Raw genomic sequence first — 14,921 nt, forward strand, 5'->3', positions numbered from 1 at the left:
GATTTGTGTCCGAAGAAAAGAGTAGTAGTACTTATAGAGTTCATTATTTTAATTTTTTTTCATTTAATTAAATATTAATTCAAACGGTCATACAAATGTTACCGTTGCACAACGTTCATATTTTCACCTTCTGTTGAAAACGAGAGAGAATGGGAAAGAAGAAGTTTGTTAAAAGTTTTTTCTCATTCAATCATCCAAAATAGCTGTACAATTCTTGTGTTATATACAAGTATACTAAACCAAATGCTAAACCAAATAACTTAACCGAATAGCATATTTACATAACCCAATAGTCCCCCTCAAGATCAGACGAATATGTTGTGAAGACTCATCTTGGACTTTAGATGTTCAAATTGAGGAAGGAAGAGAGGCTTAGTCAAAATGTCTGCAACTTGATCTTCAGTTCGAACATGAAGCATCTTGATAAGTCCTCTATCCAGCTTTTCCCAAACCGTGTGACAATCCACCTCATATGTTTGATCCTCTCGTGAAAAACCGGATTTGTGGCAATGTAGATTGCTGCAAAAAGGGGATTGGAACAGAGGAAATACCAATTCTCAAATCACGAAGTAGAGTAGTGATCCACATCATCTCGCAAGAAGCTAAAGCCAATGCGCGATACTCAGCCTTTGCAGAAGAACGTGAAATGGTATGCTGCTTCTTAGAACGCCATGAGATAAGGGACGAACCAAGAAACATTGTAAAACCTGTTGTTGATCGTCGTCTATCTGGACAAGAAGCATAATCTGAATCTGCAAAAGCTTTCAAAGAAAGGGCTGGTTCTGCGGAATAGAAAAGTCCTTGTCCAACAGTCCCCTTGATGTATTGAAGAACTTGATAAGCTGCTGCGAGATGAGATGTGCGGGGAGCAGAGGAAAATTGACACAACTTATTCACAACAAACGTGATATCCGGCCTTGTGATGGTGATATACATGAAGCGACCAACAAGACTACGATACATCTCTTTATCAGGTAAGAGCTCACCAGAAGTCCGTGAGAGTAGCAGGTTCAGAACCATGGGAGTCTTGACATCCTTACAAGCCAACATGCCAGAAGAAGTCAGAAGCTCTAGAGCATTTAATGCTGACAAATAGAGATACCAGTGGAGTTCCGAGCTATTTCAAGACCCAGGAAATATTTCAACGGACCAATTTCACATAGCTTAAAACTCTGCTTCAAAGCTGCGATTAATTGATTTGCACCAGAATCTGTAGTGCTAGCAATGACTATATCATCAACGTAAACCAACACAACAATGAAATCATCTCCAAAGCTTCAAAAAAACAAAGTGTGATCTCCATGACACTTCGCAAAACCCAAAGACAAAAGAGAAGTAGAAAACTTTAAGAACCATTGTCGAGAAGCTTGTTTGAAACCGTAAATAGACTTCTTCAACCGACAAACAGCATTCTTAGGCAAAACATCCCCCTTAATCTCAGCATATCCCTCTGGAAGCCGCATATAAATATCTTCATCAAGATCACCATTCAAGAAAGCATTAGAGATGTCAAGCTGATGCAGAAACCACTGTTAGAAGCTGAGATCTTGAGTAACATTTTCACAATGACCATCTTAGCAACTGGTGAGAATGTTTCATTGTAATCCAAACCCTCCTTTTGAGTGGAACCCTTAGCTACCAACCTGGCTTTATAGCGCTCTAGTGATCCATCTGCATAAAATTTCAAGGTAAAAACCCATTTGCAGACAACTACTTTCTTACCAGGTGGAAGACTAGTAACATCCCAGGTGTTAGTCATTTCCATCGCGGCAATCTCTTTATCAACTGCCTCACACCATTCCTTGGACGTCTTTGCCTCTTTATAAAAAGAGGGAATAGGAATCTTGGTAATGTTATTGATATAAGCCAAGTATGATGGAGAAATTTTGGAATAGGACAAAAAAGAGGAAATAAGATGAGGGACATCAGTGTTAAGGGAATAACAATGATAATCACTCAAATGAGCAGGAGGTTTCCTTACTCTTTGTGGAGAAATTTGTAGTGAAGAAGAGATATTAGGAGAAGAAATGGGTGCATAAGTTTGAGGAGTGGAAATAGAATTACTAGGAGACAAAGAATTCGTAGGTGTGAGGGTGGTAACATGAACAATTTCCTTCTGAGATTCTGCCAAAGGAAAAACACTTCATGAAATTCAACATGCCTGGAGATATAAACCACATTACTCTGCAAATCCATCATCTTATACCCCTTATAACCTGCTGGATACCCCAGAAACACACAAGCTCTTGATCGAGGCTCAAACTTATGTCTTTGTTTTGGAGAGGTGGAAGCATAACATAAACAACCAAAAGATATGATTTGAGAATAATCTGGTTGCTTACCAGTGAGAAGCTCAAACGGGGACTTGTTCGAGAGCAGCTGAGATGGTGTACGATTAATCAGAAACACTGTTGTCAGGACACAGTCTCCCCAATAAGCCAGAGGAACATTTGATTGGAAGAGGAGAGCTCGAGCACCGTTGAGAATATGCTGATGCTTACGCTCTACTACCGAATTCTGTTCAGGTGTCTCCGGACAAGAGTGATAGGAAACAATACCACGTGACTGATAAAATTGAGTGAAGGCTAACTCTTTAGCATTATCTGATCTTACTGACTTCACTTTAGTGTTATATTGATTCTCAACTTGATTAACGAAAGCAGGGAAGACCGTGTGAACATCACTCTTGTTCTTAAGCAAATAAACCCATGTTGCTCTTGAATGATCATCAACAATGGTCAAAAAATATTTATAACCTTCAACTGTTTCCACTGAAAAGGGTCCCCAAACATCAATGTGTAACAACTCAAAAGTTGAATTAAAAATGTTGTTTTCAGATATAAAAGATAACTTCTTCTGCTTTGCCAAGTGACAAACATGACAATAAGCAGGCTTCTTATTCTTGTGTCCTGTAGTTCCCAAAACTTCAGAAATCACATCCAATCTTGAGTAAGAAGGGTGTCCAAGTCTCTTGTGCCACGTACCAATGTCTACCACTGCATTAACTGATGCTAAAGAAGCTTTTGTATCGAGCACATAGAGCTTGCTAATCCGACAACCCTTACCAATCATCACCCCCTTGGTAGGATCCTGTATTTCGCAACAAGTGTCAAAAATCACCCGAGATCCAAGATCAGAAGTCAAAGAACTGATACTGATGAGAATCAATCTGAATTTAGGGATAAACAAGACATTCATCTATTGAGACGAATCATTCCCACTCCACTGATCTTAACATGTTGTCTTGTTGGCATGTTCACAAAATTTTCCACAGAAGTATCCAAAGTAACAAAACTCTTTCTGTCATGAGACACATGGTGTGTTGCACCAGAATCAATCACCCATGTATCTGTGGACAGTGTATGTTTCGAAGCTGCCAGAATACCAATAAAAGAGTATGTGGGACTGGAGAATGAGATACCAGGATGATCAAGAGGAGTCTGTGGAGTTTGAGAAGTACTTGCAGTAGCAACAACAGGAACAGCTCTAGGAGATGCAGTTTGTAGTTGAGTGTTGAAAAGTGCAATGATGTTTTGCAACGGATCCGGAGAAAGATTTCCAATCAAGGTCTCCATGTTGGTTGAGGTCTTTTCCGGAGTTGGAGGTAGAGAAACTTGAGCTGCAACTACTGGAGGTTTCTGAATTTTATCAGTGAATTTCCCTTTTGGAGTGAAACCAGGAGGAAAACCATGTTTCCTGTAACATCGATCAACTATGTGTCCCACACGGTTACAAAAGGAGCATATTGGTCGTCCTTTGTTCGGGCCATTCTGAACATACATAACACCCGAGGATAATGGTGAAGAGGGGACCATCTGAGAAATCTGAGGAACGGCCTGAGAGACCTGAAAAGCTGCGGGAGGAGTGGTAATTGTGAACCCTTTCTGGCTGTCATCTTGGTCCAGGATGTGGTATACCTCAACCAGAGGAGGTAAAGCCTTCTTCACAATAATTTGCTTGCGAACAATCGCATAAGACTCATTTAGACCAGCCAAGAATTTCACCGTTTTAGCTCTCTCTGCCTTTTGTTGCAGACGAGCAGCCTTCCCACAGATGCATGGATCATCTGGTTCCTCTGAACCATCTAACTGATCCCACAAGGTTTTGAGACGAGTATAATACTCAGATAACGACATGGAACCTTGAAGAAGGTCTTGGATCTCTTGAATCAGATTGAAAGTGCGTGGGAGATTAGTCATGTGAAATCGACCATAGAGATCACGCCAAATATCAGTAGCATCTTTCAAACGCAAGATACTACGATAGATCTGAGGAGAAACAGAATTCAACAACCAAGAATTGACCATACTATTACATATAGACCATAAATCAAAGTTAGGATATGTGATCAAAGGCCTAGGTAAGCTTCCATCGATAAACTTGATCTTATTCTTAGCATCAAGAGAAATATGCATCGCAAAACTCCAATCATCATAGTTCGTTTCATCTAAACGAAGAGAAATGATACTTAAACCTGGATGATCTGCGCTATGTAGGAAAAATGAAGAGTGAGGGATCTGCAAAGATCGGCGATGTGACAGCTCGCGAAAGCCCGGAAACCTGAGAATCGGCTGCTGGGAGAGAGATGGAGCAAGATCGTCGACATCGGAGTTTAACCTTTGTGATCTTTGAACAGCGGAACTTTTTTGAAACTTCGTTTTACCCATTTTTCGATTTGCACGAGCAACAATCACCATTGGAGCACGAGATAAGCTCAAAATCGAAGAAAAAATAGCTCAACAAAGTGAAATTTTCAGAAATTTGAGGTGGATCTGAGCGTTAATGGCTCTGATACCATGTTGGAAACGAGAGAGAATGGGAAAGAAGAAATTTGTTAAAAGATTTTTCTCATTCAATTAACCAAAATAGCTGTACAATTTTTATGTTATATACAAGTATACTAAACCAAATGCTAAACCAACTAACGTAACCGAATAGCATATTTACATAACCCAATACCTTCTCTCAAATCAAATCAAAACGTTGGAACAATATGGGAAATCGTAAACGCACTCAAAATTCTCAAGTAAAATATATTTAAATCATATTTTTTTCTATCAAATCTTTTGTATTATTTCACGTATTATTATATCTTTTATTCGTAATAATAATATTTGAACTCAACTGTTCTCAACCTTTAGAGTTTACACGTTTGGTTATATATAGGACATTAGGATTTAAAGGAATATGATATATTTTGAAATCAAACGTTATTTAATTAGGTATTTTAAAAAGTCTATTAAAATCTCGTGTTATTTGATTATGTATTTATTTAATGGATTTTAGAATACATAAAAAAAACCATTTGATTTGGTATCATTTTAGATTTTAATGGATTTTACGCAGAAAAGATAAACAAACACAATCCAACATATTTCTTAAGTATTTCAATGTCTTTCTCTCTCTTCAGAATTGATTCAGCATATTAGTGGAAGAATTAAGAAAATGTCCTTCCACATGCGTTTCTTCACCGGCGGTTCCGTTCGTGATCAGTTATTGCTTCATAGTCAAGATCTTTTAGATGGCCTCCTCTCCCGGTGTTTTGCGATTGAGGTTCCTCCCTTCAAATGACTCTTTTTCCTCCGTCGATTTTTAAGGTCTTGTCTTCCACTCCCGACGCATTCGGTCACTTCCTTCGTCTTGAAGCCTCTTCCAACACTGCCATCAGAGCCTTCTTCTCCGCGGCTCCACCTGACCCTCCTCCTCAAATCTGCTCCCTCTCCGGTTTCTCTCATTCTCCGCCGTTGCTGTCCTCTTCCTATCTTCCAGCGAGCCCTAGCTGTGACGGCTTCCCATCGGTGATTTTAGCAGATCCACCCAGCTTCTCCCTCATTATTGTTGCAAAACCAATGTTACTTATTGAATATTAATAATATTAATTCAATTTATTTTGTCTTGATTTTTGCCTTCATTTTTTGGTTAACAACGCAATTATGGGTAAATTTATTTTATTTAAGTTAAATAATAAAGTCCAGTTAATAATGACTTTCAAATCCATTAATGCCTTTCAAATCCAGCTGTTAATGACAACAAATCCACGTTTAAATGCATTAGAAAACCATTGAATTTTAAAACCCATAAATAACTGAAATCAATTAAAATGCTTCCTCTAATAACACCCCTTTAGTGTGTCAGTTTCTCTTCAAAATGGGGAGCACATCTACAGTAATAATGTAAGTTAATAATCATTAACAATTAAATAGTATAATAGTTATTTCCGAATTGTTTAGTGATAAATGATAACAATTTTAATTAGGAGATCCAAAGTACATAGATTAATCAAAAAGTATCAAACCTTATTTTAACATATCCCAAATTCATGTCACTTTCTACTTAGTTATGCAAATTTTTGCAATCTCTTTGGTATTATTTTATTTCAATGTTTTGACTTTCAAATACATCATATGAAAGCAAAGTCTGATCTTCCACAAGGATTAAAAGATTCGAAAAAAACTGGAGTGCCCCTAAGCCAGAAGAAAGCTAACTTGGTACATGTGTTCCCTCTAGCTAAGGGTCCGAGGAACTGGAGTGCGCTAAAGCAGGTGAACCAGGTTCATTCCTCCGATCCATAAGTCTATTTATATTACAATAGAAGATTTACTCATATGCCATACATTTTAGGTGATATTACCAGAACTATACAAAACTTTTTTTTTATTACTAGGATATTTCGGGTATTTTCAAAATACTCATCATGCTCTTGTTTTATGTTACATGAAAAACTTAATTACAAAAATATAATTATCACGTCATACGCCTATCTTCAATTTGTATTAGTTATGATTAGTATTCGTAGTTCTCGCTGTAAAGTATATAGTCTTTGGGAATTTTGATTGGAGACGATGTAGAAAAAATGGTTGGTTGATTTGGTATGTGTGTGTTGCAGGGTCATTTGGATATATGTTGAGTTAAACGATGCTGGAAGACAACAAGCAGTTAGAGCATGTGATGTAACATGAATTTTTGATAATGATGATGATGATGCATTTTTGAACTTTTCTCTTCTTTTGAACTGAAGGTTGCGTGCAGATTAGTTATCAAAGGAGCCTAAGATATCTTATGTCTACTCTTAAGAAGGCAGAAATTGTCTAAAAAATGACTATCTCATTCACTTCTAAGAGTCTAATGTTTGGGTGGTTGCATTGATTCATTGGGTTGTTTCTGTTTTTTACAGTGTTGAATATTTTAATTATTTTTAAATTAAACGACACATTGAATAAGAAGATTAAATTTCATATCATAAGAAAGATGTTTACAAAAGTGAGATAAATAAATAACGATCGACCTCGTGGAAAACAAGAATCATGTATAGAGTATTAAAAAAGTAATTAAGAAACCTATTTCAGAATCTGAGTGAATTACGTTTCATAGTGTAGTAGTTTTCATCGTTGAGAGTGGAAGATGGAAATAAACACATTATAAAAGATAGAGAGTAGAAGGTATATATGCCCTGCGAATTCGGGTTTTCGGGTCGGGTCGGGACGGGTCGGTTATTTCGGGTATTCGGGTAATCGGTTATTTGAAATTTGTGTCGAAGATAACCGAAGTAAATTTCGGTTCGGGTCGGGTTGGGTTTCGGTTAATTCGGTTATTGATTTTTTTGTCGAACTGAACCGAAATTTTCTTTTTTTTGGCTACAAGGCTCTCGAAAAAAAAGAAAAGAAAGAAAAAAGTTTGGGCCAGGCCCAGTAAAGAAAAAAAAAATAAATCGTTTGTGTTTTTAATAAAACGTTGTCTTTTACATCATCTTCAACCTTTTACAAACCCTAAAATCAACTAAAAACATTGACGGCCGCCGATAAAAACTTAGAGTCTCAGCCGATCCGGTGAAAGAAGAGAAGGAAGATGAAGATCTCGGTTACCCGAACCGAACCGAAAAAACTCGGGTAACCGATCAAATTTATATAGTTTCCGATCGGTTCAACTCTCCTAACCGAAGCCAACCCGAAACCGAAATTTTCGGTTCGGAACGGGTCGGTATATTCGGGTCGGGTTTTTATCGCAGGAATCTAGAGATCGATAACCTTCTACGCACGTAAACAAACGATACGAGAGTTTTAACATTTTGTCACATACACGACAATTATTGAAATTATTGAAAACAAAACTCAACCAGCACCTATGGCACACCCTCTAAGCCGGGCCTGTTAATCAGTTTACCTGAGAAGTGCACAAGCTGGCCTGGAACTTCCCGCTGCACGACATACATTATAGACATTTCTAGCACTGGAACAGCAGCTCTTTGCATCAACTTGAATATGTGCCATGAACAGACTCATAACGAGCACACTTACAATCAAAGTTTTGCCTTCCATCTTACAGTTGATTTTTTTTTTTATCGCAAATATATGTGGAGAGTTAGAAGCTTGTATTGATGAGATATTGGTGATGACGAGACTAGCTTAAATACTAGTTGGTCTACAATTTGCAGCCACAAACAAGACTATCACATGCTGGGTGGACCGACTAACCCTACCTTAATCTACGGGATTAAATATTAGGAAGAAAAAAAACTCTTGGAACGTTATGTTACTTAATATATGAATTTATATGCTCGTGCTAAGCATTGTATTATGACTATATAGAGTTTAGAAATAGAAAAATGTGGACTAGGAGGAATCTAGGATTTTTTTATTCTTTTACTTCTTTTAGTTGCAATGGCTTGTTGATGCAGCGCATCCTTATCTGTGGGCTTATATCGTTTGCTTGCGTGGGCCGGAAGTAAACGACGTATGGGGAGTTGAGTTTATCTTTCATTTTGTTTTTGTTTTGTTTGGATATTAACATATCCTAAGGTTTGTTTTCGTTTGGATATTAACATATCCTTTGAGTCGGGATTTGGGTTTATCGTTTTGTTTTGGTCAAAAGCTATAAAAGCTTGGTGGAGTCTTTGTAACAAATCAGTTTTGAAAGAAATAAAAGAAAAGCCAAAAAGAGGCAATTTTAATTGCCCAAATCTCTTGTGTCAAGCCAGAGAGGAGGACTCTCATCGTTCTGTTCTTGAGATCTTCGTTTCCTTGATCTCATTTCGTTCTTGTTACCCTGTTCTGCTTCCGCCTCTACATTAGTTGGTATTAGATTCATCTCGCTCATGGTAAGACGAATTTTATCAATCGTTATCGATGGCTCCATCCAACAAAAAGGTGGACGGGGATGCTATGACGGCTCAAGATTGGGCTGAGTTCCGCGATGCTCTTATTGCATCACAAAGCGCTCTCCAACGCTCTCTGACGGATGCTCTGCATCCCTTAACGGAAACGATTACACAACATCTGGGAGAAAGTAATCGTCGACAAGATGATGAGGAGGTCAAAGTACATGAGAACCCTTTTGCTTGAGAAGATAGACCACGATGAGATCTGGTTCAGTATCAGCCGCACGAGAACCGCTTTCCTGATACACGATGGGAGGCGAGTTTCAAGGTTGACATCCCGGAGTTTCACGGAGGAATTCGCGGGGACTCACTACTGGATTGGTTGGTTACCGTGGAAGAGGTTCTTGAGTTTAAGAATATGCCTGAAGAACGCAAAGTCGCCCTGGTTGCAACCAAGTTTCGTGGTCACGCGGCATCCCGGTGGCAGCAAACCAAATCAACGCGTGCCCGCACAGATAAAAGTCCAATTCGTTCGTGGGACAAGTTGAGGAAGAAGCTTCGTGAGACATTTCTCCCACATAACTATGACCGCACAATGTATAATAAGCTGCAGAACCTAAAACAGGGCAGTCGCACTATCGATGACTATGCGGAGGAGTTTTACTTCTTGGTGACACGCAACGACGTCGCTGATAGCCAGGTGCAACTGGTCTCGCGCTTCATCGGAGGATTGCGTGTTCAATTCCATAATGCGATGTCTCAATTTGACCATGCCTCAGTCGCAGAAGCTCACCGTTGCGCCGCGTCGTTCGAGCATCAATTCCGTTCTACCTTGTGGTCTGCAACAGCAAGCAAACCTCGTCCTCCTGAGCAGATACCGTCGGCCCCATTATGAATTCACGCAACATAGGGACCGTAGTTGAGTCATCGTCGCGAGGACAGAGCGAAGACCAGGGATTACGTTGATCTGTTCGACCCAACATCTTACGTTGTTTTGCGTGTGGGGAAGCTGGTCATCGCCAGACCGCATGTCCAAACCAAACGCGTCGGGGATTGCTGATAGATGAGTTTCAGGAAGAGAAAGAGTCTATCTATGACTCGCCAACTGAAGAGGATAGTCCGGATGGTGATGATCGTGTATTACATATCAGTGGAGATACGGGGCGATTGTTGGTGGCTCGTCGGACTTGTCTGGCTCCTCCTAGTCGTACTGACGCGTGGCTGCGTACTAATATATTCAAGTCGTCATGTACGATCTACAACCGTGTTTGTAGCTTTATCATCGACTCTGGTAGCGCTCGATATATTGTCTCTGAGTATGTTGTTCGTAAGCTGGGCCTTCCTTGTGAAGCCCATCGGGTGCCGTACTCGATTGGATAGATGCAAGATGGGGTATCCATGCGCATCACGCACCGAGCTTTGGTCATTTTTTTCCATCGGCCCTCACTACAAGGACCGAACTTACTGCGATGTGGCCCCAATTGATGTTAGCCATCTTATCCTTGGTCGTCCTTCGCAGTTTGATCGCAAAATCTTTCACGATGGTGCAAAAAACACTTACAGTTTCACTTGGGAGACTCACCGTATTGTCCTCCTCCTCACCCGAGAGTCACTAGATCCCGCAGTAACTCCTCCAACGCCGGTGTCTCCTATACCTCCTCCTTCTGCACCATTGCTATGCTCTTTCGCCACCTTCGAGGAGGAACTCCGACTGGAGGGAGTGGCTTTTGCCCTCTTTTCATCCCCGGTACGTGTGGTGGCTCCACCAGCTACATCCGTGTATGATGACGTGTTACAACAGTTCTTGGATGTCTTTCCGGACGAGTTACCACCGGGATTGCCTCCCTTGTGATACATTCAACATCACATTGATTTGGTTCCCGGAGCAGCTTTACCTAACCGCGCGCATTACAGGATGAGTCCACAGGAGCATGACGAGCTTCGCCATCAGGTTGAAGAGCTGCTGCAGAAAGGGCACATTCGAGTGAGCCTTAGTCCTTGCATTGTACCAGCCTTATTGATCCCAAAAAAAGATGGTTCATGGAGAATGTGTGTTGACAGCCGCGCAATTAACAAGATCACGGTAAGGTATCGGTTTCTAATCCCTCGACTTAATGATTTATTGGATCAGATTGGTACGGCCACCATTTTTTCGAAGATTGATCTCAAGAGTGGCTATCATCAAATCCGCATACTCCCAGGGGATGAGTGCAAGACAGCATTCAAAACAGGTGAAGGACTGTTTGAGTGGCTTGTCATGCCCTTCGGTTTGTCCACCACTCCAAGTACTTTCATGCGCATAATGAACCAAGCATTGTGGCCATTCATTGGGAAATTCGTTGTTGTGTACTTTGACGATATCCTTATCTTTAGTGCATCAGCAACAGATCATGCGACTCATCTAAATGAAGGTTTGGGTGTTTTGAGACAGGAGAAACTCTATGGTGCAAGACAAAAATGTGAGTTCGGCGTTTCTCAAGTTCTGTTCCTTGGGTACGTAGTGTCAGACAAGGGTTTATCCATCGATGAGTCAAAGATAGAAGCGGTCCCCTCATGGATGGAATTCCGCAGCTTTCATGGTCTGGCGTCTTTTTATCGTCGATGTGTGCCTTACTTCAGTGCCATCATGGCTCCCATTACCAGTTGTATAAAAGAGGGGCGGTTTGAGTGGACTCCGGACGCTGATGTTGCGTTCAAAAAAAATCAAGAAATTGCTGACTACGACTCCCATCTTGGTGCTCCCTGACTTCTCTCTTCCTTTTGAATTACATTGTGACGCTTCTAAGCTTCGTATTGGGGCTGTTTTAAGCAAACAAGGGCGTCCAGTAGCATACTTCAGTGAAAAATTGTCGGGTGTGCGTGGTCGTTATATTACGTACGACGTTGAGTTTCATGCCATTCTGCAAGTTGTACGCCATTGGAGACATTACTTGGTGCACTGGGAGTTTGTCTTGTTTACGGACCATGACGCCTTACGATATTTGAATAGCTAGGCTAAGGTATCATCTCGTCATGCTTCTTGGATCGTGTTCCTTCAGCAGTTCACATTTGCGATCCATCATCAGTCGGGGAAAACGAATCGAGTCGCAGATGCCTTGAGTCGGCGTCATTCTTTACTCGTGTCTATGCACACTTCGGTCTCCGGGTTTGCTACGTTCTCCGAGTTATATGAGTCTGATCCCTATATCTCTTGCCTTTTGCCAGACATCAAACAAGGACGTCACGATAAGTTCACATTCCAAGATAATTTTATCTTCCATGGTATGCGTCTTTTTGTGCCAGCGTGTAGTCTTTGTGACAAGATTATTGCAGAATTGCACAACGAGGGACATGATGGCAGGGACCGTACATTGCAATTGGTCATGTCGTCGTACTTTTGGCCGACTTTACATCGAGACGTGGAGCGTTTTGTGGAGCGATGTCGAGTGTGTCAACAAGGAAAAGGGAAGGTTTCAAATGCCAGTTTGTATCTTCCATTACCGGTGCCGACACAACCCTGGACAGACATTAGTATGGACTTCGTTTTGGGAATTCCCAGGACACAGCGTGGTCATGACTCCATCTTTGTGGTAGTGGACCGTTTTTCGAAAATGGCCCATTTCGTGGCTTGCAAGAAGACTACCGATGCTGTTAACGTCGCCACTCTGTTCTTTCGGGACATTTATCGGTTGCATGTCCTTCCGTCCTCGATCGTGTCTGACCGAGACTCTCGTTTTCTCAGACACTTTTGGAGGTTACTTTGGAAGTTGTTACGTACTAGTTTGGACATGAGCACTGCATACCACCCCCAAACGGATGGGCAAACAGAGGTTACTAACCGTTCCTTAGGAGATTTTCTTCGTTGTCTTGTGGGTGATCATATTAAAAGTTGGGATTCAAAGCTTTGCCAGGCAGAGTTCGCATACAACCACGCGGTGAATCGGAGTATTGGGATGTGTCCTTTTAAGGTCATTTACGGCGTCATCCCTCGCTGTCTGTTGGATCTTGCTCCCTTACCCAACAATACTGGCATCCATGGTCAGGCCGCAGATTTTGTTGACGACTTGCAGGTTATACACCAGCGTACTCATCAAAATTTGGAGACATCCGTTGCAAAGTACAAGGCAGCAGCTGATGCCAAGTGTCGCGAGGTTCTCTATGAGTTTGGTGATCTTGTGTGGATTGTCTTGACCAAGGACCGTATGCCGTTGCGTGAGTACAACAAGCTTAAGTCACGCAAGATTGGTCTGGTGCCAGTGGTCGAACGGATTAATGAAAATGCATATCGTGTTGAGCTGCCGCCTCACCATCACACGTCCGACGTGTTCAATGTCAACATATCTTTTGAGTCGGGATTTGGGTTTATCGTTTTGTTTTGGTCAAAAGCTATAAAAGCTTGGCGAGTCTTTGTAACAAGTCAGTTTTGAAAGAAATAAAAGAAAAGCCAAAAAGAGGCAATCTTAATTTCCCAAATCGCTTGTGTCAAGCCAAAGAGGAAGACTCTCATCGTTTTGTTCTTGAGATTTTCATTTTCTTGATCTCATTTCGTTCTTGTTACCCTGTTCTGCTTCCGCCTCTACATTACTTGTAAAATATATAATAGTCTTTGTGTTTGGCTCTTGAAGTGTGTCTATTTTCTGTAAAATCACCATGACTGTGGTCGGCCTGATTCAGCGTGTGTGAATAAAGTAGATTGAAGTGGTGAATGTGCGAGTTGCACCCGCATGGATTCTAAACCGGTGAAATTAACAACAAGCAAATTAATTAGAAAAGAGGGTTTTATTATTGATTCAAGTGTTAGATCGACAATCGTTACAAGAGGTTCAATTCTTAATATTTTCTTAATTAATAGTATAATAAGTTCCTTGCCATACTCGTGATAATAATCTAATAACATTATCCATTGACTCACATAGATGCAAGAGATTCTTACACTCTCACTCTTTCAAACGTGTTTACTATGTTTAATAAATGGTTTCTTAATCTTTTCTGAATAGTATTATAAGTTCCTTGCCATACTCGTGATTACATTAATAATGTAATAACATAATCCAGTTGAATCACAAAGGTGCAAGAGATTCTTACTCTCTCACTCGTTCAAACGTGTTTTCTATGTTTAATAAATGGTATCTTAATTCTTTTCTTAATAGTATTATAACTTCCTTGTCATACTCGTGATAATAATCTAATAACATTATCCATTGACTCACATAGGTGCAAGAGATTCTTACACTCTCACTCGTTCAAACGTGTTTACTATGTTTAATAAAATGGTTTCTTAACTCGCACAACTCGGTAGAGAGACCCGGGAATATCAAGTCGCACAACGCACTGTTCCATCAAACAAGAGATCTTTGCTCTTATGTTGATTTATTGCTACTTATTATATCTTATCATCTCAAAACATGGTAAAGTTGACGTAAAAAATGGTAAGTCCACATCCTTTTGGTTTGATGATTGTAGTGACTTGGGATGTATTTATGATATCATGGGGAATCAAGGACATATTGCATTGGGAATTACTTCGCATGCATCAGTTGCCTTTGTAAAAGAGTCTCATCGAGGGAGAAGGCATCGCCATTAAGCTCTAAATCAGATTGAAGGTGTCCTTGCAGAACTGACATTGTCAGATATGAAGGATGTCCCTCTTTGGAAGGCTTCGGGAGATAGATATAAGGAGAAATTCAATACTAAATAGACTCATGGCCTCATCCGTACACCAAATCCAAAGATAGAGTGGCACAAAAGGGTTTGGTTTGCAATAGCAACTCCCAAATACGTTTTTTTCACTTGGTTGGCAATAAAGAATAGGCTCTCCTTAGGAGATAGACTCCAGCAATGGAATTCG

General features: G+C 40.4%; 1 protein-coding gene, 2 long non-coding RNA genes and 1 pseudogene across 3 annotated transcripts; 2 read left to right on the forward strand and 2 right to left on the reverse strand.

Moving 5' to 3' along the window:
- Positions 1-3,194: 3,194 nt before the first annotated feature.
- Positions 3,195-4,697, reverse strand: LOC147940438 (uncharacterized). The gene has a single exon (XM_087461303.1). The coding sequence runs from the start codon at positions 4,695-4,697 to the stop codon at positions 3,195-3,197; it is 1,503 nt and encodes a 500-aa protein (XP_087317429.1).
- A 1,668-nt stretch (positions 4,698-6,365) lies between these two features.
- LOC147940439 (uncharacterized) lies at positions 6,366-7,312 on the forward strand. Its single transcript, XR_015563368.1, has 2 exons — positions 6,366-6,551; positions 6,887-7,312. It is a non-coding gene; the product is annotated as an uncharacterized LOC147940439 (long non-coding RNA).
- A 386-nt stretch (positions 7,313-7,698) lies between these two features.
- Positions 7,699-8,376, reverse strand: LOC104707948 (uncharacterized). Its single transcript, XR_754729.3, has 2 exons — positions 8,161-8,376; positions 7,699-8,027 (listed from the first exon to the last, which is right to left on the reverse strand). It is a non-coding gene; the product is annotated as an uncharacterized LOC104707948 (long non-coding RNA).
- Positions 8,377-9,122: 746 nt separating this feature from the next.
- On the forward strand, positions 9,123-11,840 carry LOC147940440 (uncharacterized; annotated as a pseudogene).
- The last annotated feature ends 3,081 nt before the right edge of the window (positions 11,841-14,921 follow it).

Source organism: Camelina sativa, chromosome 8 (assembly GCF_030686135.1).
Source record: "Camelina sativa cultivar CO46 ecotype springtype chromosome 8, ASM3068613v1".
NCBI classification, from domain to species: domain Eukaryota; kingdom Viridiplantae; phylum Streptophyta; class Magnoliopsida; order Brassicales; family Brassicaceae; genus Camelina; species Camelina sativa.

Bases quoted from the DNA above. Each gene is read 5' to 3' on its own strand.
- LOC147940438 (XM_087461303.1), bottom strand. From the start codon at position 4,697: ATGGTGATTGTTGCTCGTGCAAATCGAAAAATGGGTAAAACGAAGTTT.